At 35.6% G+C, this 27,597-nt stretch overlaps 1 protein-coding gene across 1 annotated transcript in view; it reads left to right on the top strand.

The window, feature by feature from the left end:
- Positions 1 to 24,558, top strand: part of MLIP (muscular LMNA-interacting protein) — a 249,380-nt gene extending 224,822 nt beyond the window's left edge. The window contains exons 13-14 of the mRNA XM_011960200.1: positions 15,258 to 15,311; positions 24,231 to 24,558. Of these exons, the coding sequence (XP_011815590.1) occupies positions 15,258 to 15,311; positions 24,231 to 24,233 (57 nt within the window). The 3' untranslated portion in view covers positions 24,234 to 24,558. The remainder of the gene's footprint in view (positions 1 to 15,257; positions 15,312 to 24,230) is intronic.
- Positions 24,559 to 27,597: the final 3,039 nt, after the last annotated feature.

The following is a 27,597-nucleotide window of genomic DNA, read 5'->3' as shown; positions in this document are numbered from 1 at the left end:
TATCTCCTAATGCTATCCCTTCCCCCACCCCCTCCCCACAATAGGACCTGGTGTGTGATGCTCCCCTTCCTGTGTCCAAGTGATCTTTTTTTGCCTTTTAAATTGTCTAATGAGTCAGCAAGAAAATGAACTTTCCTATAAAAAATCTTTAAAAGAAAAGCTGTATTGGCATGTTTATAAGTACTAGATTATAATTATTTTTTTCCTCATATAACTCCTAGTAAGTAAAAGGAAACACAATCATAAATTAAATATGTGTAGAGAGAGTATATGTATATATACTATAATATATATATAGTATATACTGTAATGTATCTAGTATATTAGCTTAGGAATTTTTTATTAGAATAAGTTATGAAATACTGGGTTTAGCTGTTAATCAAAATTGTCCCCACGTGCTTGTAATGTTTACAATTGGGCCTGAGTTTTATACATTCAGTATTCATAGACTTACTGAATCAGAAGATGTATAACTTTTTCTGGTATACTACTTCAATTATTAAAAGTCCTTTCTCTTTGAAAAAATACCATAGCTGCCAACATATACTTTCTTGTGATTTCCTTTTTTAAAAAATTAAAGTGCCCTTTTCATAAAGAGATTTTAAATTATAGCAATTATTTATATTAGAATTATGTTTTTGCTAAAAAAAGACGAAGTATTTGCTTATAATACATTTTACCTTTATGATATGTCAACAGAATATTTATTGATCATTTTTTCTTAGCCTTTTTTCTAAGCAACTGCTCTTGAGATTGTAGATTAAGAATAAAGAAGGGATATAACTTGTCTGAAATGAAAAAAGGGGAGGAGAGTGAGCAAATGGATGTCTTTTCAGTTCAGTTATGTGCATTATTTCTGTCTTCTCTATGTAAAGAATCACTCCACTTATAATAAGGCAAGGGTGAATCATCTATTAGAATAATGAGGGAGCCTACCTAGCAAAATGTATTCTGAATGAGAAATTCACATGTAGGAAATAGGCAAAATGAAAAACAATAGCAATAGACAGCTAACTCCTTTTGTTTTCCCATCATAGAGGATTAGGGGTTGGCATACCTACTCTGGAACCTCTGGTGAGTTTTCATGGTGGTCTGATGGTATGTGAATGAGGTAGGAGGACAGAGAAAGGAAAGAAACTTTCATGTCCAGAGTGGGTAGGTGGGAGAGGCCCCTTCACAAGCTGGATTTAGCCTGCTTCCTAGGCCATGAGCATTCTTTCCTTAAACTCCTTGGATATTTCACCCTATAAACATTGAAGGTTGACTTTCCTTATACATTTTTTCTTCTACTTTTTTATTTTCAAATTTAGTACATGTGTAAAGTTTATATTGTTAACATTTTTGAGAGCCTGTAAATTGGTATTATCACTGCATTGCTACTCAGAGAATTGATATTGTAAATCTGCAGAAATCCAATAAAAACCAAAATATTAATATTATAGGCATATTTTCAAGCATGCGTTGATTTTTTTAGTAGCTCCTCTGACATATTTTTTGCCAGAGGTTTCTTCTGATGTTTTAAACAAAGATCAATCACCAAGAGTTAATAGAGGTTATAATTTATCTGGAGAAAGGAAAATCTAAAGTAAGTCTAACCTTCCCCTACTGCTTCAAAGGCTGAGAGGGTTTTGAAATAACAATTTATTTTTCTAATATATGCTGTAAATATTTAAATCTAAAGATGTGAAAAATCTTTTATGAGTATGCGTTAAGACTAAAGAAACAGCTCTTTGAGATAAGCAGTCTACAATTGTACATAGCTTCAAAATTAGAAAAATGAACATTAAGTGATTTGGTTCGAGGTTACCAAAACCTTGACTAACTAACAGCCTAATTTCTCACTAAAAACAAAAAGCATAGACTTTGCAACCTTTTTATTCCAACATAAAGTCTAGGAACTCAGGAGTCTGGAAGTTGACGAAACACATTTATTCATTTCATAAAGATGTATTGAATATCTGTTAGGTGCAAAGCGCTGTGTTTGTGCTGGCCATGCACTGGAAAGCCAGCAGACAGAGACATGGGGGCCTTTTCTAGGTCCTTATTTTCTACATAGGGAAAACAGAAATTAAAGAAGAAAAAAATTCAATACTTACTGGTAACTGTTACAACTGCCATGCAAAAGACATTTGGGCAGGTATGAGTATATATGTCAGAGGTCCTGATCCAGTCTAATGAATCAGGAATGACTTAATGAGAAAATGGTGTTGAATCTGAGGCCTGAAAAGAAGTGAAGGTTGGGGATGGGCTGGGCATTCCAGCTAGAGGAGGGCAGCAAGCATAGACAGAAAGAAAAGGAGCAGGGCAAATTTGAGAAAATGAAAGCAGGCCAGAGCATTGAAGAAGCAACTGGAATCAGAAACTATAATGTGAAGTTAGCAATAATTAAGATTACTAGATAGCTTCCACATTCCCAAGCATAATGAGTTATCTGAACTGGGGAAAAAAAAGCAGTGAGTGAGTTGAGGAGTCACTGAAATTTTATAAGGGACATATTTAGAAAAAGTGGACAACACGCTGCTTTCTTCACATGCAGCATTTTGTTTAGATTAAAAAACAATCATAAAGTAGGGTTTACTGTTCCTTTTACATATGAAGAAACTGAGGTTCAGAAAGTATATATAATTTGTACAAAATTTTGCAGAATAGCTTAAAAGCTGATGCTTGATTAATTTTCTTTGAGACACCTCCCTAACATCTATCAATAAAGCAGCATTACCACCTTCACCATCACCACCACCCCGGAATCACGCACAGGCTTCCATTTGGTCAAACGCAGCACAACGTATGTAAATCAGGTCTAGAACTGACTGTTGAGGCCATCTGACTTCCTTCAGTCTAGTGATAAGAAAACTGAAGCCCAAAGATGCAAAGTGACATACCCAAGGCCTTGGCATGAGTTACTGTCAGAGCCTGGGTTGATGAATTCCATAATGCTTTCCACATTTCATCTCCAGGCTCCAACATTCTTTTGGCAGAACTGTCCACTTTGCAAAGGTTAGTGGCTAAGAGAACCACTAAACATCGAATACTGTGATAAAATTGTACTGAGGCAGCCACATTTATTGAAAAAAGTAATCTTGAATTTTGGAGGCAAAAACATCCCTCAAACCTCCTCATTAATAATGTTTGTTTATGTTCTACCTGTATGTGTGATTAGAAGTCTGTGTGAATAGACCAGGGTAATTTATTTTCAATCATCATAGAAATAAAGAGCTTTGCTCTCAATTCTAAAACTTTTCTGACAAGTTTTAAAGATAATGGAGATTAGATAGCTATTAAGAATGATTTAAAATATAAAATATTTGAGATTGTTGGAATTGGAAAAAAGACTTTATCAAACTTAGAATGGGTTTTTAAAAATGTTTTAAGATTTTTCAGGAAACCGAAACATGTACACTATTTGATGATGCCAAATTGTTTTCAAAATGAATGAATGTATTTAATACATTCACAAAGAACATTCTGTTCAAAATGATTAAATGCAAATTAATTGGATTTTTAACATTAAAAAATGAATGTCAATGAGCAGATATTTTAAGAGAAGTGATTTTGCAGAATGAAGTATCAATCATTTTTAGCTAAGTTCTCCACTAGAGGGCAAAAAGAGCATTTCAACCGAATACATGCCTTAATGACAGGCTGGAATTTGAAACTGGGCATGTTTCTGGTTATCTAATTGCCAGTCTTAAAGTATACTTAATTTAATCATAAAACAGTTGACTTTTAATTTTTTTTCCAGGAAACTGAGAACAATCAATTTCTTATTCATATTTCTCTTTTTGGCTTAATCTTAGTAGCAAGAACACCTGCCCCGAGCTCATGTGTTGTCTGGCATTGGACATGTAGTATCTAGCTGAAATTTTTCATTGTAACATTTTTAAATAAAATCATTTAAGAAATTAGGAATTTGATAATTGGAAAGAGATGTATTGTTGCACGTAGGCAGGATAACATTTTTAGTGAAGAAAAGTATACTTTGAGAAACATGATTTTTAAAGCTCTTGTAAAATAACATGCTGGCCTTTGGAATGTACTGACTATGCTTGTATTTTATGGACACAGAGAAAATAAACTGCCATCCATTTGCACCTTGTTCCGATGGAGGCACTAAGGGATAATGAGCTCTCTGTATTTCACCACACACATCTGCCACCTGTCCCTTCTCCTTCGTGTGATATTTTAAATCAGGTTCCTTAAAAGCAGAGCCTGAGACAGGGGTTCAGATATTGGTGATTTGTTGAGGGAGGGTTCTTCAGAAAAGCTTCCTGTAAAGAAAGGAGTGGATTCAAATTGAGAGGGGCAAAGAGCTGAGCAAATGTGGCTTCCGTTCAAGGCCAGTCTTGGCTTAATTCATAGGAAGAAGGTTCTAGAGAATAAATTGCAAAGTTATCCACACCTGATGCAAATGAGCTACCCTTTTATGCCCTTTACCAGTCAGACATTGACTGTGGGTGGTAGGATGGGAGAGAGTCAAGTAACTCAGGGTTAGGACAATAGTCTCAGCTGAGCAAATGTGCAGTAGGAGAAGGCAGCTGTGACCCATGCATTATTAACCCTGAAATAGAATGAAAACCTGGATAGAAGCACTTTATCTTTGCAAATTGAGTTTTAAAAATATATATTTTGTCTACCTTTGAACAAAATTGCTTGTCTAACCTTCTTGAAAAGCTATTATTTGTTTTTTTAAAAAAATTTCTTTAGGTTGCATCACATGAAATTGCCATTATTCAATCATTTTTTGCCTACACAAATATCAATTTTATCAGTTTCATATAGTTCAACCTAATTGTCTCATTGTCTTAATGTGTTTTATGATCCTTTTACATATCCCATGCAACAAAATCTATTTTCACCATGTAATATTTGCATAGCTAAGGAGTCTCTTGTTTTGAAACTTCAGGGCAAAATTTTTCTGTATTGCTTTATCTTGCCTAATGTGACCACTGTTTTACTTCTTTCACCAGAATATGAGCATAAAATTCTTTCAGATTGCTAAATTTGTTGAAGTTTGCCGATGTGTGACTAATGAAAGCACAACTCAGACATTTAACTTACAGCCATCAAGTAATGATACCCATTCGCCTTCATATAAGCCATATGTTCCATAAGTTCTGTGAATCCAATGGAAATCTCTTTTGGGGAACAAGGATATGACTGTGAGGTTGAGCCCTTCTTCAGGTTTTATAAAAATATTTATCCAGTCACCATTAGACATCAAACACTTTCTTAGCTTTATTAAGGCATTCAAATGAAGTGTAAGACCACAACTTGCTTTCAAAGCATTGGAAGTCCAACACTGGAAAATCTTAATACTTTGAGGCTCTATTTTTAGGAATATATGTTTATGATAGTCATATTTTCTGGTTCATTGATTTTATTATCAGTATATAATATCTTTTTTCTGTCCCTTATAGCATTTCTTCTTGAATTCCACTTTTAAGATAATAAAATTACTATTCAAGTTGTAGTTTGGTTCACATTGGAGAGACAAATCTTTTTCCTACTTTGATTTTCAAATTTGTGTAACTTTTGTTTGTGTGTATGTCTCTTGTCCAGATATTTTCTGATCTTGATTTTTTTTTATCTTGAGAGATTTCTCTTCATACCTGAGATTATCTCATTACATAGCCTTAATTCTGCCATATTATCACATTTTTCGTAACTTATCTGTTATTTCTGCTTTTCAGTTTTTTATTGGAAAAGTGTAGTTTTAATTTACTAGTTTAAAATGTATTCAACCTTGTTTTGTTGTTGATGGTCCTTAACTTAAGGTCTGTATTCGTATTTATATGCCTGTATCAATATCTGTATCTTCTTTTAGTAAGACAAGTCCATTTGGTCCCTTCCATTGCCTCCCACCATATGGATAGTGTTCAATTCTAGGTGTTTATTTCTGGCATATTATGGTTATAGTTTCTCTCTTTCTTTTTCATAGTAATTCATGGTTTGTTTTGTTTTGTTTTTATGGCAACAGTACACTTAATCCGATTGCTTTATTACCCTTTCTTCCCTTATTTCCTGTAGCATCCTCCTGCGTGTCTTTTTCTTTTTCTTTAAGTCCTTGACCCAAGAAAGTTTTTAAGATAGGTTTTTATTTAGCAAATATTCCAAGGCCTTGAATGCCTGAGAATATATTTTAATGATCCCATATTTGAATGACCTTTTAACAGTTTATAAAATTCCAGGTGATATCATAGGCAAATTTGGCAGTACTATGAGCATTTTTCTTCTAATTCTCAAAAGATCTCACTCTGGGATGGCTGAAACTGACTGATGGTGCAGAGTTTTTCTTAAGGGCTTCTTAGCAATCAGTAAATACCTCACTTATTTTATCATTTGAAGTTTTAATAAAAAACCATCATAGCTGTTAGTTTGTGGTTCTAGCAAGAACATAGCTGGAAGTAAAAGAAGACAGATTTTTCAGAAGAAAGATTTTAGACTTCATCAGGTGGCTCAGGAATGGCCACAATCTAAGACCAAGTTAGAGTGCCTGGCAGGACCATACAGTTAGACCACGTAGGGCAAGGAGTGGAGGTGGAAGGAAAACACTGGGTGTACTGACAGTTTGAAGGCATTATATATAAAAGAGATGGTAAAAGGATTAGGAAAAGCTTACATAATTTTAAAGTGTGGTTTGAAACAATGCATAGGAAGGTGTGGGAATGGAGGAATGTGGCCCAATGCCAGGAAGATGGGGCTGGTAGGCACCATATAGAAAGAAGCCCTTCTGTTACCTATTGACATACAGTCCTTAGCTCATCTGCCTGCCCACCAGCCACATACTCTTTCCCTCCTCATCCAACTCTCAGCCCCCACATCCTTAGTGATGCTCTTGGGGGTGTACTGTTAGAGGAGAGTGGAATGGGATCTGGTAGGGGGTCTAAGGTGAGAGGGGATGGCTTGACCCTATCACAGTCATACCTATTTCTTTTCTTAAATACTCTTCCAAATCCTTGCAACACATCAATTGACATCTGTTGATATTACACCTGGGATCTGGGATAGATTTCCTGCAACTTAGAGGTAACTGGTGGCAAATTAGGAAGACGTTGGATGGGAATAAGGCAGGGCCAGGATTCCAAAAATATTTATGAAGTCGAGAGTATTAATGCATAGCTGTTTATATTCGATTTTATGTCACACTGGAATAAAAGGTACAATATGCCTTATAATCTATAGAAGACAAAAAATGGAGAGAGAAAAATATTCCACCAATATTTTATTTTGTGAAGAAATAGACATTTTGTTTATGATTGTACTAGACTGGTATGATATTAAAAACAATTGAAAATGATGTTTTGCCTGTGGTGCTAAGTAACGAAGTGTTCTCTTAAAGGATAGACAAAAGCAACAACAAATATGCTTCCTTGTCAATTCCAATTTCAACTTCTGGGATTTGTTTTGAGACGTAAAATGGTGTTGGAATACACGTTTTACTCTGTTTTCATTATAACCTGGGACCTGTGCACTGAAAAAAGTGAATGGTGTAGTTAATCCCCTTAGGGAAGTGGTTTTCTAGATGAGAAAGAAACAAGTCTAGATGAAAAATGTAAGTCAACAATAGGATGTGGTATTTGTTTTTAAACAGGCTGGATATACAATAATGGACAGACAAAAATTCCCTCACACTGCTGTCTAGAAAGTGGTGTTTGGAAGAAGAAATTCTAACATGCCCTAAGTCTTTATCTCTTGGGATGGAAGAGGAAAGGCCAAGAATAAAAATAGTATAATTTGGGAATTTTCAGCTATATTTCGAATCTATTACAAAGATCAGGACAGAAAATTCCTATGTTGTCTTATTAGTATTCTTAGAATTGAGACTCCAGTATAACAATATTAATCACCAACATTCAGCAGTGAGTGTTTGGTGGGCTTATGAGACAATTACCATGCATTTCAATAGAATATATCAACTAACATTATTATCAAGTGAATATATAATAACCAAGGGAATACACAAAAGAATGTTGTGAACTTAATAGTTTGTAACAGTTCATACAAGGAATAAATGAGCAGAACTAAGAACCAACATTAAGGATTCCGGTTAAGGTTGGGGAGTTCATTTCACCATCCCCATCGGCATAACTTCTACCTCAGCTACGGCTCGGTGCAGGAGATGCCATAAAGAAGACCTTTATTTCTGAGATAGCATCATTTATTAATCAGTAGATTTTTTGCTTAAGCATCATGGAACCAAAGAATTATCCAAGTAAAAGAGGAACTGAAACTCATCTATTTAGGGCCCAGACTTTAAAGATGAAAACACTAAAGCCTAGACACAAAGCGATTTTCCCCACATCACAAAGGGAATTAATTAGATAGACAAACTTGGGAACCCTTGGGCATCGCCACAAATAGATGCTCTACTTTTAAATTCTAAAAATAAATATTTAAATCCTAAAAATAAGTATTAATAAATGTTGCAATAAATTTTTTGTATTTGGCCTAATACAGCTTAAATCTTTAAGACATGTAGCCAATTCTTTTTCTGATATGAGAGGCATGGCTTTCTCCACATAGCAAGTATTATGAACTGGTCTCAATAAAGAAAAGACTCAGAGCATTGCCTATGTTTTATTCCAGGGTATAGAACTGTGAGCAGTAAAACCAATCAACTAGTGTTTGGTGCACAACTGCTAGGATATGATGAGACCTATTCTCAAGCAGCTTGCGATCTTTTGGGGAAATGAGGAAAACATATATATATATATATATATATGTATATATATGTTTATATATGTGTTTATATGTTATATATGTGTTTATAAAAGTAAATATGTTTATTTACTTTTATTTTAAGTTTGGGGATCCATGTGCAGGTTTGTTACATAGGTAAATGTATTTTAAGGAGATTTGTCATACAGATTATTTCCTCAGCCAGGTATTAAGCCTAGTATTCTTTAGTTGTGTCTCTTGCCTGTCTCCATCCTCCCACCCTCCACCTTCTGATAGGCCCTAGTGTCTGTTCCCCTTCATGTGTCCATGTGCCCTCATCATTTAGCTCCCACTTACAAGTGAGAACATGCAGTATTTCGTTGTCTGTTCCTGTGTTAGCTCACTAAGGATGATACGGCCAATAATCACATGACAAAAAGCCCAGCATCACTGATCATTAGAGAACTGCAAATCAAAACCACAATGAGATACCATCTCACACCAGTCAGAATGGGTATTAGTAAAAAGTAAAAAAATAATAGACAAAAAATAATAGACTGGCAAGGTTGTGAAGAAAAAAAAACACTTATACATTGTTGGTGGGAGTGCAAATTAGTTCAACCATGTGGAAGACAGTGTGGAGATTCCTCAAAGACCTAGAGGCAGAAATACCTTTAGACCCAGCAACCTCATTACTGGGTATATACCCAAAGGAATATAAATCATTCTATTATAAAGACACATGCGTGTGTATGTTCGCTGCAGCACTATTCACAATAGCAAAGATGTGGAATTAACCCAAATGCCCATCAATGATAGACCGGATGAAGAAAATTTGGTACGTACACATCATGGAATACTATGCAGTCATAACAAGGAATGAGATCATGTATGTTGCAGGAAAACTCATATTTAACAGTGTTCATTCATTTCATAAGCATTTTCAAGGGCTTACAGATGACACTGAAGTGAAGCTGATGCATACAAATTCCTCACAGTAATTCTCTATCCTCCATTTCTGATATCGCTCTCTCACTCATTTTATCCATCCACTAGAATTTTCTTCCTGTTTTTCAGTCATCCCAATTGTAATTCCTCTCAGCAACTAATTCCGTATGCACTCATCATGCTTCTTATTCCTATGAGGTAGCATCCCTGAAATTTCAGCCTCTGGGAAAAATATGCCTTCATCCTTTCAGTTTAGGTTAGATTCATCTATTATGAACCCTGATAAGACTCAGTACTTTTACTTCCTAACACATTATTTTGTGTTTGTACCTATATATTCCTGATTATATAATTACTATCTGTCTCTCCTGCTAGACTGTAGTCTTCAAGGCAGGTGACAATGTCTGTTCACTGATTGTGACATCCCTAACATCTAGCCAAGTGCCTGACCTATTAGCAGGTACTTAATAATCAGATATGTGGTAAATGATCTAACTATACAACTCCAATGTATCAGAATTGATTAGGACATTTTGAGTATAGCTAATTTTAGTTGTAAATAGATAAATATTTGAAACAAATTCATTTCATCAATTCATACAAAGACATTGGCAATGGCTTTACTATTCAACCTGTGGTAGCATCAGCACCAGCCGACAGCCTGTCAGAAATGCAGAATCTCAGGCCCCTCTCCACACCTACCCTGCCAGAATCTGAAATTTACAAGATTTCCTGGGTTCCTCTAGCGCACTGTGATATGCTGTAAATCAGGGATTAAAAACACAAATACTTTATTGGACTAGGCATATCTCCAAAGTGAAGGAAACAAATATATAATGTATATAATGATAATAAATATAACCTATAACATATTATCATGATATGTATATAATCATGATTATGAACATAATCATGATAATAGGTAACCCCTGACCTTTGGTCTCCTCATAGAAGTGGTGGGGACTGTATTTACATGGAGATCTTTAGCTTCATCTAAAAGTCACAAGCTACTGTCCAGAGTCACAAAACTGCAAGGTTAGTGTTGGAAGATCTTTGAACAGTTCAAGAGAAACCAGAAATACAAACCTGCATGTATAATCTGTGGACTTAGACACTGATAACTAAATTTAATTCTTTTTAAAGCAAAAGAAATATGAGGATCAAATAGAACTCACCTGTGTGATAACTCTACTTGAAGGATCTTCAGTTTTCAAAATCTCACACAAAGAAGCATATCTTTTAGGCATTCAGTTAATACTTCCTAACTTCACTAATTCAGAATTCTTTAATTTTACAAGTCAGGAAACTGTTTCTTTTCTTTAGCCATCTAATTCTTCCTTTCTCTTATTAATTTATTTATTCAATATTCATTCAGTGTCTACTCTGTGCTGGTTGGGTCCTATGCTAAGTACAGAACAACTAACAATAAGTTAGTTTTAGTTATAATCTATGACTTCCAATGGCATCTAGTCTCGTAATGACAACGTCATACTTATGAAACAGATTTGATGTGGGTATTGCTACAATAATTTGTAATGTCTGCTTTTGAGGGATAGTATTGAGAAGGTTATGCTCGATCTTAGTAGTTCACAAATCTAAGTGGAGAGACAGAAGCAGAAGGTACAGATGACTGAAGACAAATGGTGTGAAGGAGGTTGACAAGAGGATGTAGTTGAACATAAAAGCAATCCCAAAGAAGTGAATTCTGGATGGAATGTATGGCACCCATGGTGATTTTAAAATCTTAAGACTTCCTGTAACACTCCCTCAGCTTCATAATTTCTGGCACTACAGAAAACATACTTTATCTCCACTCAAGAAGGGAGAACTGTTTCACAAAAGCTAAAGCTCTGAATTCCATTTCTTGTGTACATTAAAGACTTAATTGACTGATTTAACCACATTTTGCATATTTTTTTCTAGTTATTACATTCTCATTTCTTCAGTTGGTCTGAGGGGATTTCAGCTCTTGTGGGTGTGGTTTATATTTCCTCGGGAGAGGCAGTGATATTTTTGAGAAAGCCCCACACTGGTGACAAACTCTTCACAAGGCTTTATGTTAGTTTGGTGGCAGCTGTGACTAAAAGTGTAATAAAAATCAACTGAACGTTTTATTCAAATGTGTTTTTCCAACAGTGGTAAGGGAACAAAGGTTGAGTTATACAACCTTTGTTCTGTTATACAATATCTAGGACAGGATTTTCTATCCAGGATAAAAGTATGCTTTGTCTCATTTCACTTGAACTTCCCATTTCATTCATCTTTCCATGCTGAATAATGCTCTGATGCTAATATTAGTAACTTTTTAGTTATTTTTTTCTTAGAGGAAACATAATAGTTTGTTTTCCATGGCGTTTACCATCAAGTATGCCATCTTGGATGACTCTTTGCCTTGTAATCTTCATTTACTCTCTGCATAGCAAGCCGTTCACCTACGTAGAACTAGTTTTTTTTTTTTTCTTTTTACATGGAGTGTTGCTCTGTTGCCCAGGTTGGGGTGCAGTGGCACGATCTTGGCTCACTGCAACCTCCGTCTCCTGGGTTCAAGCAATTCTCCTGCCTCAGCCTCCTGAGTAGTTGGGATTACAGACACACACCACCATGCTCAGCTAATTTTTGTATTTTTAGTGGAGACACAGTTTTACCATGTTGGCCAGGCTGGTCTCAAACTCCTGATCTTGTGATACACCCGCCTAGGCCTCCCAAAGTGTTGAGATTACAGGTGTGAGCCACCACGCCCAGCCAGAACTTGTTTTAATGCTTAGTTTCACTGTTTCCGTTCTGACTGGCAAAATTTTCATACTATGTGTTATTGTCCTTCCCATTTGACATCTCTAGTCCTCATGCATTACAAAGTCTCTGCATTCGGCAGAGGTTTTAGCATTCAACATTTCTCTCTGTTCCCAGTTTTTCTTCCTTAATCAACAAAATAGCAGCATATCTACCCTCTGCTTCTTTGTTCATCCTAGAAAGTAGGAAAGTAGGAAGGCTAGAGTTACCCAGAAAACATGAGTCTATTGTATTTTCTGAGATGATATTTTAAATAAATTCTTCTTTTTTTCTTCTCTCCCTCCCTCTCGCCTTCCCTCCCTCCCTCCCTTCCTTCTCTTCCTCACTCCCTCCCTCCCCTCCCCACTTTCCTGCCCTACTGCCATATCTCTCATGCATTATTTAAATATCTTCAAATGCACATATTTTCATATTTTGCACATCAGCCACAGTGACTTTTATTAAAATGAGAAATCTAACCACATGACTACACATGTCCCCAACTTAAAGTACTTGAATGACTTCTCACTGCCTAAGAAAATTAAACTCAGACTCCTCATCTGACATATAAGCTCCATTATACTGTGTCTCTTGTGTGGCCTTTCATAGCTATACCAGCCACCCCTGAGATTCTCCTGGTCTCTGAATGGGAACCCCTTGACTTTAGTGCCTGGCTTTTCCCTTTGCTAAATGTCATACTCCATTCCCTTCCCCTGTCTCTCTGTCTTCCCCACTTCTTTTTCCTGCATATCTTCCCAAGGGCATACTGCCACATCACACTTGCTTTGAGAGCACATTCTCTGCACACTCTCAGGCTAGATTCCAGCATGGGTGTTCCACTTACTAGTTTTGGGCCTTAAACAACTTATCCTACCTCTCAGTGCTTTCATTTCCTCATCTGTGAAACAGGGTATTACCAGTGCTCACCTTACCAGGTTGTTGTGAAAACTAAACGAACAAACCTATATAAAGAATTTATTATGTGAGTATGTAATAAATTATGACTAAATCCATAACTCTTCACAACACATTAATATCACATTTTTAGTCAGCCTAAGAATACTAAAAAGGCAAACCTTTTGTGATGAAAGATCATAAACAGAAGAAAGCATTCCAAAGCTAAATATAAATGATTTGAGGATTACCAGTTAATTAGGATCAGTCATTTTCTGTTCTCTTTCATTGACTAGGATAATCAACATATAGTTTTTGAAATTCAAGATTAAAATAAAATGGATTAAAATTACTGAATACCTGTATTGGAAAGGAAGAATAGAATATAACAGTAGGCATCACATAATTACTCAATTGCTTTTCTAATCTCAGTTGAATGCTTTATTGGGATATTACCAAGATTTTAAAATTTCAAGATGATTCTTCTTTTCTGTTTTAGGAGATTAGGAGGTTGGACATTTGACATTGTACAAACTCTGATGATTCATATAGATATTGTACTACTTAACCTAGGTATACCAATAACTGTGCTATTTCCAGGATAAATCACTTGAGTTTGAAGTTTGAAGCAGTACCTAGAGTCTGATCCTAAGCCGTACTTAGGATCTCAGGAGACTCTGATGAACAGGAAAAAGCAGGTGCTTCCAGCTGCTTTCTGGAATGCTATTTAGATTTCTAGTTGGCTCTAGGGCCAGATCATGCTTCTATTTAAAGCAATGGTCTCAGGCAGCTAGAAGGAGTCCTGTTGCTATGATACCCAAAGGATTTTATAGTTGGGAATACAATGTAAGGGCTTGGATTTGGTGAAGCTATAACTTTAAACAAAAATTGGTTCCATTCTTGAATATCTGTTGGAACGAAGGCAAACCTGAGGAAATGTCAGGTGGAGACCTCCTTGCCCTACCTAGCAGCCACAGTTAGAGTCTTCCCCAGGGCAGGCTAAATTACTGGCCTCCTCCAAATTGCTCTAGGGGATTAAGAGCTGGTCTCTGTCCATAGACTTTTTGCCCAAAGCAAGACCCTGTTGAAAGTGAAAGGGGTCCAATCATTTCAACAACCCTGGTTTGCCCAGGATGATGGCAGAAATAAGAAATGTTGCTGTCAAACTGGATCTGTGGTTATTCTAAAGCTGGAGTTAGGATAAATGGTTAATACCAAAAGAGGGTAAAGAGATTTCATTACAAATGTTTGCTCTCCCCTTCTCTTTGTGTGTGTCTTTTAGTTTGTCTCTCTCTTTCTTGCATATCGATGACATTCTTCTATCTTATGAAGTTTACATGTAGCTCTCAGAAGACCCATGCAGTAATAAAAATTCCCACATAAAAAGAGAACTTCTCTTCTGTTAAAAGTGTCACCATGATATAAATTACATTATAATAACATCACCCGGTGAGATTGCAATGTTTATGAAGTTCATGTGTATTGAGATTATTAATAGTCACAATAAAGCACAATATTTTACATTTCCAGTAAGTACTGTCTATAGATGCATCTACATTTACTGTGGGTCTGAACATGATTTGTTGCTGTTGCTTTGGAGCTTTTCAGTTAGAGGCCTATATGTGAGGGGTGAAACATAAATTTAACTTTGTTTCCTCTCTGTGAGATCTGTTAGTGCATTTTGACAGTTCCTTCATTAGATACATAATTAATGAGGGCCTATGCTATATGCTAAGCACTGTTAGAGTTGATGTGTGACACAAAAATAAATAAGATGTGGTCTTATACTGAAAGTGCTCACTCTCTGCCAAAATATCTTCCTTTGTCTTTTAGTGACAATTGAATCTTAATGTTTATACTTGGTAGAATCCACTATTATCTGCAATAAAATATTTATGTCATTGTCAATCTATTTAAATGAAATTTTTTAACTTTTTTTTTTTATCACTTCTACACCTGATCATATCCTGGGCATCTTTTCTGTGAAGCTGAGTCATCCAATGGCGGCTATTCCTGAACATGAAGCTCTTGATTCCAAAGAGGTAAATGTAAGATAGGACTGGACATCTAGTTATCCATTTCTATGTGATTGTAGAAATAAACCAATCTAATTTTTGTAAAGTTAACAAAATTGTGCTTTTATAAAAAAAGAAAGAATTATTACTAACTGTTCCACTCTGTCGGTCAGAAGGATTTGATAGTGAAATAAGTAAATTCTTGCTGACTCTCAACGTAGAAGTTAGCACTAGAGTTCCCCGTGTGTGATACCTGGACCAACAAACCAACTCCTACCTCGAGTGTCTGTCTTTGTGATTCCCTTTTTGGGTTCATATGTGAAATCACTGTTATCTTCTTTCTCTAGAAGGTAATGGATGTCCCATAATCCATATGGTGTGTTTTCAGGGTCAGACTCACAGTATCTCATGGTATCTCAGTTTCAGTTCATAGGAAGGTGAGTGCTAGACTTACTGAGCGCCACCAACCCCACCTTCCCCAAGTGAATTTTATATATGGCATGCAGCTTTTAGACAAAGGCATATCAGCTCAATCGCAGCCTCAACATTTCATGTAAATGTTTATCTATTTTAATGTTTTGAGCTGATAAGTAAAAAGTAAGTTCAAACAACTTTCTTTTTTTTTAAAAAAATGCTATACCATAGAAACAAAGGCAAAAATTCTGTAAAGACATGTTTTCTTCATGGTTTGCTTTTGTATTCATCAAGAGCAAGAATAACTGAGTGGTGTTTTCTTCTTCTACATCCCCTCAGATAAAGTGGAAAATGGGAGAAAAAAAGTGATTTTTAAAAACTTATCTCTGAGAAGGGACTGGGTGAGCTCATACATTCATTTAAAATACCCTTACAAAAGAAGTATGCTTAATTTTGCAGCCTCCAAGTTTAGGAAGAAACAAGCATAACATAAAAGAGAAGTAAGAATAATAAAATTCCACATATAATTTGAATTTTCTTTTCCAAGCCATATTTTCCATAATTTAAGGTGTATTATCTACTTTTCCTAAATTGGCATCCCTATTTCTGCACATTTAAAAAGCTGTGTCATAATATAAGACTGATGTGACTTTTGGCTGTAGCATTAGTCATTAAAATATAAAGTTGTGTTATGAATAGGTATGCATTTGTATCATTGACCGCATCTCTGGTTACTTTTTAAGATAATATTGTAAAAATAGGATTATTAGTTTTATGAATATGAACATATGGAAGACTCTCAACACATGTAGCCAAATTGCTGTCCTGGAAAGTTGTAGTAATTCACCCTATGAGGAGTGCGTTCTAATAATATCTGCCTCCATGCAGTCTTGGCAGCATTGAGAATTATTATAATTCCCAATCTATTGAGAGGTTACTATACATTACAAACAGTGTTATGCACTTTGTTTTACTTAATTTTCATAAAACATTCTTAAGTTAAGTACTATTATTATCTTTAGAGATGAAGAAACTAAAGCTGCAGGAACTTAATCTATTGCCTAAAGTCAAATAGCTACGAAGTGTCTCTACAATCAGAAATTGAATCCAAATCTGACAGCCTGCAGTCTGTGCCTCTTGAGCACTCTATTATTCTCTGTCTAGTGTCTAAATTAATCTAAATTAAGATTTTTAATTTAGATAAAGATATTTATCCAAATTTCTCTATTTTTAATTTATATTTCTATCTATATGATCTAATTCTTTCTCTTTTAAAATCACCTTTTAAAATACTTATCAAATTAAAAGGGAAAGTTACTTTTTAATATTAACTTGCATGTTAAAATTCTGTATTTCTTACTATTTTTGTCTTTATTTTTTATCTATTTTGTTTTTGCACTATCTTATGCATTTATTGATATGGTGATATATTTTTGTTGAGTAGTAAACTCCCTTTTTATATATTAAAGTTAATAACTTTTTGTCAAATGTGTTAGCTCTTTCAGTATGATGGTGACAAATTGTATAATAGTGAAAATTTAGAAAAATATATATGTTCAGATATATAAGAATGATTAAATAAATTTTGCACATTTCAGATGAATATAAAAAATAGGAAACTTTGTATTTCTTTCAAATGCAATAATTTTGGTTCAAGTTCACATAGGCTATATCTACATAATAAGAGTGTTTCTACACAAAAAAAGAGAAAATCAATTGGTTATTAAATTACAAAAACAGTCAGTTCAGATAACAAATTGAGAACTACTGAATGTTAGGTAATGGAAAAGCCTTTGTGAGCCAAAGAGAATGGTATAGATGTAGTATTTGCATTTTTTTACACCGATTATCACAACCCTGGAGACAAAACTTAAAATTAAGATAGTGGATAAGATTGCCATAAAATGATTTTGATTCAGGTTTGGAATATATGAAAAATGTCATTTAGAGTTTGAACTTTAACTTTGTGAGAGAAGACTCTCAACACATGTAGCCAAATTGCTGTTCTGGAAAATTGTAGTAATTTACTCTATGAGGAGTGTGTCTGATAATATCTGCCTCCATGCAGTCTTGGCAGCATTGAGAATTATTATAATTCCCAATCTATTGAGAGGTTACTATGCATTACAAACAGTGTTATGCGCTGTTTTACTTAATTTTCATAAAGCATTGTTAAGTTAAGTACTATTGTTATTCTTTTTAGAGTTGAGGAAAATAAAGCTGCAGGAACTTAACCTATTGCCTAAAGTCAAATAGCTAGGATGTTTAACTTTGTGAGGGATAATCGTAAAAAAATGTAAATAATTAAGCAAAAGGCCATTTTGTGCTTCCAGTGTGCTGTATTTCACTTCTTAGTAATATTGGCACATTTTGGAGCAACTTAGCAACTTTTTACAACTTCTTATGATATGTGGTCAGACTCTTATTGACCCGGATATTTTCCCCAAATCTTTTCTCTGTTATTTATTTACCTTCAACCACAACCAAGAAACATCAGTTTTATAAAGCAATTCTGTTCTTATGAGTATATGACCTAAAGGAATAAACCATTTCAGTTACAAACACAGTGCAAATAAAGAATTATGGAAGAGCCCTTGATGGTATCTCAGAATTTTCCCTTTGGTTTTTCTTTCATTTCCTAATGACATTAGTTTGTCTTGCTTACTACCAGATTGTCATTTCTTGAATCAACTCAGGCTATTTGTAGATACTACTTTTTAAAAATTAACTCAGTAATTCATTTAAATACAAACAGATGTTAGATATATCTGATTTGATTTGCCCATCATTTTTATAAATCACATCATTTCTAAAGTTCATTTAAAAGGAATGAACTCAAAAAACAAACAAACAAACAAAAAACAATTCCACTTATCATCTAGCTCAGTGGTTCTCAACCGGGGCTGAACGTTACAACCACCTGTAATTGACTTTTGAAACACACCAATGACAAATATACTTCCTTGTCATATGACAGGGATCCACTCCAGACAAATTAATAAATCAAGAAACTTTACAGGTTACAAAGGTATTGGTATGTTTTAAAATCTCTTCAGATTATTCAAATATGCACTAAAGGTTGAGATCTTCAAATTATAGCTCCTTCATTGGCAGTCTAAGAAGGCCAATCAAATAAATCGGTGATTCAACCTTGAAAACACAAAATAGAAAGTAAAAGTAGGAGGATCATAAAAGAATATGTTGCAGTGAATGATTTCAATTGCTAAAAACTTGGGTGACAACAAATTCCTGTCCAATGGCTTAAAGGAATAACATGTGCTTTAATTTGTGGTAGATTAATTTTAAGAGATCTGTTCTATGTTGAGAGTCACTGTAATTTCACTAGCAAAATTTAATACTTTATTTTTGTTTGCCTTCACATTCCATACAAGGTTTGGAAATTGCTTAGGATGGGGCTGACATAGTATTTAGTGCAAGCTGAGTCTGGAGGCTTAGTGCATTCCAAACAATGTTTTATTTGTACTTTATATAACACTTAAAATACATGGTCACTGATGAACCTCCATACAAGCAGATGAGATCTGTAAATAATTGATTTGACCATTGTGTCATCTAACTGATTTTCAAAGAAGAATACTTTCAGAGATTTTTACTGTTCACACCAGTGCAGTAATTTCTAAGTAAGTGAATATTTAACACTATACAGGCAGAGCATACTTGTTGACTAAGATAAATGATTTCTGAGTTGAGTTACTTAGGAGAAAATTAAATTCTAGTAGTGACAATTTTTTTTTAATTGTATTTCTCATCTTGTGAGTTCAGCAACTCTTTTATCCACAACAGCTCCATAACCTGCTTCTCTTTCTGCAGACTTATTTGTGAATGTCATACTGCAGAATGAGATAAAAACAGACTGACCCTCTTTGTATTACCTGCTACATACAGCCCTATGACTCCTGCATTTTATTTTCAAATCGAAGATCAATTGATTTCCCAAAACATGATTAGATTCATTTGGTTCTGACCTTTCAGGTTCATTTGTTATTAACACAACTTGAGAGCTAATCATTCACTAGCTGCCCATAAAACACATACTAGGCAAATTCCTGTGTTTTCTTATTCCTTCTCTTTGCAGATTTTTGATAAACATTTAAGGGTTTACAAGATAACAATTCTGTTAGCGAGGTGATTATTGCTGATTTGCCACTTTGGTGGTATATAAGCTTTCTGAGTTTGTTTTATTTTGAATTTCAGAACCTCCACTGATGTCTAAGGTTCTAATAGTAAAAAGCAGCCATCCCATTCCTCTGACTTTATTCTCTGGGTGAGAACACAGAAAAGAGAAAATAAATTACTTGCCCGTAGAAGCCACTCTCATTTTCTGGTTTGATTTAAGGGTAAAAATAAAATTATCAAGAGAAAAAGGCCCACTCTCTTCTTTTCAGGCAATTTTCCAAAACATTATTTCTCAAAATGAAGCTTTGATACATCTTGGATTGCTGAGAGTTGAAGGTTGTAATCTCAGGCGAGAATTTGGAATCTGGATATTATTACCAGTTGATTAAAAGAAGAATCCTATGCATTGTTACACAAATAGCTACAGGGCCAGGGTAACTTTGTCTTGTAAAAATAAAGACACCTGATACAGGTGTCTGAGTAGATAGCCACCTTTCCCAGGCATCAGGTGGTCAGGGAAATAATAAAGGAAAGGATATTCCTATATCCAGATTTGGTAGCAATGGATCCATCAAAATGACTTTCTTGTGTTGTAAGCCTCCAACCTGTGTTGAGGAAATGTAATTTAAAAAAAAACAAAACAAAACCTTTCCGCTAACCCAGAAGTTCCCTTCACAAGGGTAGTAGAGAAATAAAACCCTTTTTGTTATTGAATAAACATTGAACCAGAATGTGATGTGCATCATAGGCAATCTGCTAAGAGATTGCAGAGACAAGAAGAAATCTCAGACTTCATATCACCAAGGAGATAGACCCCATTACATACATATTCTCAAGATCAACAATAGTTAAGTGGGTCCTCAAGTAAGAAAAATGAAAGCATCATTAATTATACATAGTTCATCCTAAATTCACCTGGAATTTGGGATGACAATCTGTGTCTGGCTTTACACAAGGCAAAGTAAACTTCGCATATCTTTACGACATGGGGTCGTTTTATAACTTTGAGCCAGACTTGAACTACAGTTAGAGTCTTACCCTCCCTGGAAACTGGCAGATAGGGATGCTGTCTTTCTTGACTGTTTACATTGAAAGGAAATGGTTCTCAAGTCCTTGAAAGAAACTTTTCAGGGCCTGACAAAAGGCCCACCTGTTTTCAAAAGAACTTATATACATTTCAAAGAGAGGAGAAAGTACTTACAATGATGAGTTTTCTAAAGTAAATGCTTTAAGAAAAAGAAGGGAGAGGGAAATCTCTCCCATTATGCTCAGCAGCAAGAATTAAGCCTTGCTTTTTGAATTTCCAGTTGTTCTTACACTTGGTTGGCAAGAACCAGAATTAAAATCAGGGAGAGTCTGGCTCTGAAGTAGCCAATAAAAAGAAACAGCTCTCATTTATTTTTCATTTCTAGAAACTCAGTTAAATCTACTATAGAAGTGGTTGTTTGACTATTTTGGGATCTCTCCTTCAAAGTCATCTCAATAGATTCAAGTTAGGTTTGATACTGTAGTGAGTCATTGTCAAGTTGAGCAGAAGTCAGGAACTAAAAGGACCTACAACTCCTCTGTGTGGTGGCTTGGGAAGCCTATTTCTAGTTTCCAAGAGAAACAAACAAAACAATAAGATCAGGGTTAATAATTATTTGGAACTCACATCATCCAGACATCACATGGTTTTGACCCCAGATTCAACATTGTACTCTCTAGAATTCATTGTACCTGCATCCTTTATCTATGAGGTTGCCTTTATAGGACCTTAATTACTGAACGTTTTATACCTTCTGGCTTATGGATAATAAACTCTGATACCAGATTTTGTCTTTTTTTCAACAATTATGTAACAATTTTGTTACATAAATGCACAAAACATTTGAAATCTTTCAGGAAAAAAATGAACATGCAGCATTTAATCATATTATGATACACATTTCTTGGAAATGGCTTTTCGTTCTCAATACATGCATCCTGATTTCATATTCACAAGAACACATATGTAGGTTATTTTGTTTTCATTTTGCAGTAAAGAATATGCATATTTGGTTTTGCATTTAATAGGAATGAAAAAGCAACTCACACAGCACATTCCTTTAAAAAATGCTTTCTGTAACATTGGCTTAATGTTTCACAAGAATATATTACTTATTACCCACAGTTAACTCTGAATTTAAAAAAAAAACAAGATTTTGAGTTTGACTGTGTTCCAGGATTATGACTTCCAAAGCATCTTAAGTTCTTTCTTACTTATATTTTCTTATATCCAAAATAAGTGTGTTGTTTCATTGGCAATATAATAAAATACTGAGCCTTAACTGCCAGGGTGCTAGTTTGAAAATAGAATTGATGTATTTGTTGATGATTCTCATTTTTCTTACATGTCCACCTTTGTTATTCCCAAGTTTTTTATTTATTTTTTATTTTGTTTAGCTCTTTACCTATACTGAGATTGGCAAAAACAAAACAAAACAAAACAAAAAACCACAGTACAAACTTCACAAAGTATCTAAAATGATGGCTGTAGCTGTCATAGCACAGTACATCTTTTCCAACCGACTGCTAAATTGTGGGGCCAAACATTTATTTGATGTGCTGGTGGGTTCGGAAAGAGCTGAGACATAGTGCTAAACTTGCCGGCATGGTGTCAGAAGATGATCTGCCTATGGTGCTTCAATCTGATTTAAGGATTCCTATTATAATAAAATTTTATATTTGAGAGGGAACTTAGAAGACATTTATTCCAATATTTTATTTAATGTTATAATCCCATCTACATAACATATGCTCATATATCTTCTATTGAACCTCTCCTGGTAACAGAGTTCACCATTTCACAAGCCAGACTCAGTGTATGTTTTAGTTTGACTAAGACAAACTCAGTAATGGCTGTGAACAACAAAAGCAAATAGAAAGCATGGAATAAACTGGGGCTTAATTTGGAGCACTATGACCTTGGATGTGATACTGAATTTTTCTGAGCTTCAATTTTATTCTTTGTAAAATGGAATCAAATGATTGTGAAGATCTGCCTAAATGTATGTAAAGTGCTTAGCATATAAAATACATGGCACCTAAAAAGTATTAGCCAAATGATGATAATTTCCTTAAACATCTTGTAAAATTAACTACTACCAAATGCTGGTACTTTAAGAAAAATCATGTTAGTGCTTTCAGAAAAAGCAAAATAATGGTAATTTTTATTTGTTAGAAATATTAATGAGGAGATGTACTTGAATCATTTCCTCCCTTCATTCTAGGGCTTCAGAGAATTTCAGATGATGAAAGCTACAGTTTACTTCTTACTTTTTTGCCTGTTGATTTTCTACGGCCAGAACAAACCAGAGCAGTCATGAGCCACCCCCTTTGTTAGTGCTTTTTATCTGTCTCCTTCTTCTAGTCTAAAATGTACTTTCTCCTAATAATGCAGATTGTAACCACGTTTCACAATCCTGTTTAGCTGCTTGGCCAAGACATACACTTGCACATGGGAGCCAACTCTAAGTCACCACTGCTTCTTCACCTCATGATCTGGCTGAGGGCAAAGCACAGACAGTTGCCTGTAGAAAGGCTCCCATATTAGTCATGAGTTGGAACCTGGAAATAGAAAGTTCTGGTCAGTTCCTCCATTGGTGTTATTCCATCACATTGTTCTACCAGTTACGTCTTAGAACTAAATTTCTCTTCTTGCTTCATCTCTAATGCTTTCTTTTATACTTTCTTTTGTATAATCTGCCTTCACAATTGCCAGTAGCCATCTTCTACTCAATTAAGTTTATCTTATCTGTTCCAGACAGTCCAAACCTATCACATAGGAACAGAGAGATTGAATGGGTAAAGAAATTATTGGAATCACTCCTCTACCGCATAGCAAAATTGTAAGATCAAGCAAATCAATACATGAAAAAAAGCAAGAGGTTATTTGGTCTTGGTCTTTTGTAATTTTCCCTTTTGCAAAAGCTGGGACTTAATTCAATCCCTATTCACTTAACCTCCTTGTTAGATGATGCATTTTAGGGAATGATGCAGTCAATGCTAAAGTGAAGTTAAGTCATCAGTCAAGTAATGGAAGGGTGAAGGTGTAGGTGAGATATAGCAGTGCTATCCCTTAAGGCAGCCCCTCAAAACCATCATGGTACTTTGTAGGAGGCCGGAACTGCTCTGCTGAACTGTCAAGAGATTGGAGTCTGATGTAAAGTTACAGCTGTGTGTCTTTATTATGCCGTTAATAGTGAAACAAGGAAGGATCTACTTAAGGAATAAAAATAAGCTTTTCTTATTGTAGTATAAACCATTTTTTTTTTTGTAGGAGATGCTATGACCAAATATTAATGTATAATTTTCAGGTATATTTTTTAACATTTATTCATCTTAACCTGACTACTATATTCTCTTATTTTACAGTAATGAAGTTGGAGCAGAGGCTGAAAATACAGGCTACTGAAGTTTTTTGGAATGCTGGTGCTAACACTTGCTAGATTTAACTTTTTTTTTTTTTCCCAGAATTAGTGCTCCCTTTATGAGCTGCAGTGCAGCAGAACCAAAAAAACGTTTGCTGCATTATATAGCATCACAGCGCTCTGCTAACAGCCAGCATAAGAGAGATTTACCTACAGCTTTTTGCACCACTGTTCAAGCCTTTAATGCCTTCTACTTAATATTAAGCTGACAGCAATACTAACATGTCCCTATATTTAGCAGCCAAATAAAGAAGAATCATGGGTAAATAGAAGAATGCCTGTGACTATTTTTCAATACGTATTTTATTTAATGCATACATTACTAACTGCATCAGGTTTTTATTCTCCTTTTTCTTAACTTTTTTACATGAAAATAATCATAACTTTTTTTTTTTTTTTGAGACAGAGTCTCGCTCTGTCACCCAGGCTGGAGTGCTGTGGCCGGATCTCAGCTCACTGCAAGCTCCACCTCCCGGATTCACGCCATTCTCCTGCCTCAGCCTCCCGAGTAGCTGGGACTACAGGCGCCCCCACGTCGCCCGGCTAGTTTTTTGTAGTTTTTAGTAGAGACGGGGTTTCACCATGTTAGCCAGGATGGTCTCGATCTCCTGACCTCGTGATCCCCCCGTCTCGGCCTCCCAAAGTGCTGGGATTACAGGCTTGAGCCACCGCGCCCAGCCAATAATCACAACTTTTAAAGTAACTAATTAGATTTCAGAAGATGCTGATATTCAGAGGTTCACTGGTGAAATCTTGAACATGAGATAGTTGGTATTTTGTGTGACACACATTACTTTCCTGTTCCATTGGGGTTTGGTGGTGCTGGGACAGACTGTGTGCCAGGAGCAGCCCAGTTCTGATGAACATCATGTTACTGGAGTGCCTGGGATACCATTGTCTCTCTGCCTGTCACCACATGATTCTTGTGAAAACTACTTTAGAGTTGGTTTGTATAAAAAATTCTGAGAGCAGCAGAGACCATAGAGCAAACCCATACTTGATGACAGTCCTGAGAGCCCCCTAGAGGTACACCGTGTGTCCACTATGTTGGCCATCTTCTATTTATTTCCCAGTTGTCATCCCCAGCAGTCTGTCCTAGCGCCCTTTGAGTGATTTCCTTCTGCTCATCTGGGAAGCTTAAGATAACACACATTAAGAAAGAACAGCGGTCTGGACAGTGAGCCCCTGATGGTAAAGAAGTCTTGGGAAAACCTGCTTCATTCACTCTGCACATCGTCCATGTTCTCGGTGGAGCCAGCTGTGAGCCACAGTGTCCCTAAACCAAGCTTCCTCACCCAATCCCATCACCCAAACCCAAGCAGGGAGAGTGGCCTATAGAGGAGCAACTAGGCTCCTTCATTCTCCAATAGCCATTTTAGAATGTTCCATTTTCAGCTATTATTTGACAACTGGAAATATAAACTTCTCAATGTCTCCTTTGTTGGTGTTAGAGAAGCAAAGGAGACTCAATAAAGCCATCTGATCATCTCTTCTTCCCCCAGCAAAAACCATTTCTCCATCAACCTGCTAAATTGTGTGAAGCATCACTTTAGATTACTAATAATGATCTCTAACATTCACTGTGCTCTTATTATGAGCAATGCACCACACCAAGTGCTTTACATGAATTTAATTTAACCTCCACAATGAACCTGTGAGGTTGGTAATATTATTTTCCATATTTTATTTTTGTGAGAACAGCCTCCTCCAAGTGGTTAAATTAAGCTAGTAAGTGGCAGCAGCAGAATTCAAGTCCAAGTAATCTGATTCTAAGATGAAGCCATTTACTTAATCATTTGTGTAGTCATTTATGCCATCATTTTTGGATCTCCAGTGTAAAAGGGTGACATGATTACACTCCTCAGCTCATGGCAGATTTCTGTCATAAATTTGGGCAAGCCCCCCCTTATGTATGCTTGTTGATTAATGATCATCATTTATAATAATTTCTATCTTCCCTTCCCTGTTGTAGGCACATATCAGGGAACCAGCCCCCAATATTTCAATGTAGATTCTTTTCTATTTTCCCCAACTGTCAGCCGGTCTGAGAAATAAAGAGAAAGAGCACAAAAGAAAGAAATTTTACAGCTGTGTCTCCCGAGGTGACATCACATGTCAGCAGATTTTGTGATGACCCAGAGCTGCAAAACCAGCAAGTTTTTATTAGCGATTTTCAAAAGGGAGGGAGTGTATGAATAGGGTGTGGGTCACAGAAATCACATGCTTCAAAGGCAATAAAATATTACAAGGCAAATGGGGGCAGAGCAAGATCACAAGGCCAGGGTGAAATTAGAATTACTAATGAGGTTCCATGTCCCACTGTGCATGCATTGTCATTGATAAACATCTTAACAGGAAACAAGGTTCAAGAGCAGAGAACTGGTCTGACTAGAATTCAGGCTGGAATTTCCTAATCCTAGCAAGCTGCAGGAGACCAGGGTGTATTTTATCCCTTATCTTCAACTACATAAGACAGACACTCCCAGAGTGGCCATTTTAGAGGCCTCCCCCTGGGAATGCATTCTTTTCCCAGGGCTGTTCCTTGCTGAGAAAAAGAATTCAGTGATATTTCTCCTATTCGCTTTCGCAAGAAGAGAAATATGACTCTGTTCTTCTGCCTGGCCCTGCAGGCAGTCAGACTTTATGGTTATCTCCCTTGTTCCCTGAAAATCGCTGTTATCCTGTTCTTTTCAAGGTGCACAAATTTCATATTGTTCAAACACACATGCTTTACAAACAATTTGTGCAGATAACGCAATCATCACAGGGTCCTGAGGTGACATACATCCTCAGCTTACAAAGATGACAGGATTAAGAGATTAAAGTAAAGACAGGCATAGGAAATTATAAGAGTATTGACTGTGGAAGTGATAAACGTCCACGAAATCTTCACAATTTATGTTCAGAGATTGCAGTAAAGACAGGTGTAAGAAATTATAAAAGTATTAATTTGGGGTACTAATAAATGTCCATGAAATCTTCACAGTTTATCTTCTTCTGCCATGGCTTCAGCTGGTCCCTCCATTTGGGTTCTCTGACTTCCCACAACAGGCACACATTCTTATTTATTTAATGTATATCTTTTGCTCATATATGTTTTGAAGATGTACACTGTTTTGTCTGCATACATACTTAATAAATGTAAATGGTAATGTTTATATTCTGTTTTTTTTTTTTCCACTCAGCTCTGTTTTTAAAGCTTTATACACATTGCTCTATATACATATATTATATTGTGTTCTTACAACTGCATGGTGGAGTCTCATCACATTTTATTTATCTACCTGCCTAGCCTTGGTCTCTCAGGTTGC

Source organism: Colobus angolensis, unplaced genomic scaffold, assembly GCF_000951035.1.
Source record: "Colobus angolensis palliatus isolate OR3802 unplaced genomic scaffold, Cang.pa_1.0 Scaffold51, whole genome shotgun sequence".
Lineage (NCBI taxonomy): Eukaryota > Metazoa > Chordata > Mammalia > Primates > Cercopithecidae > Colobus > Colobus angolensis.
The sequence above is the reverse complement of the archived record's forward strand: the minus strand, read 5'-3'. Positions and strand labels throughout refer to the sequence as shown.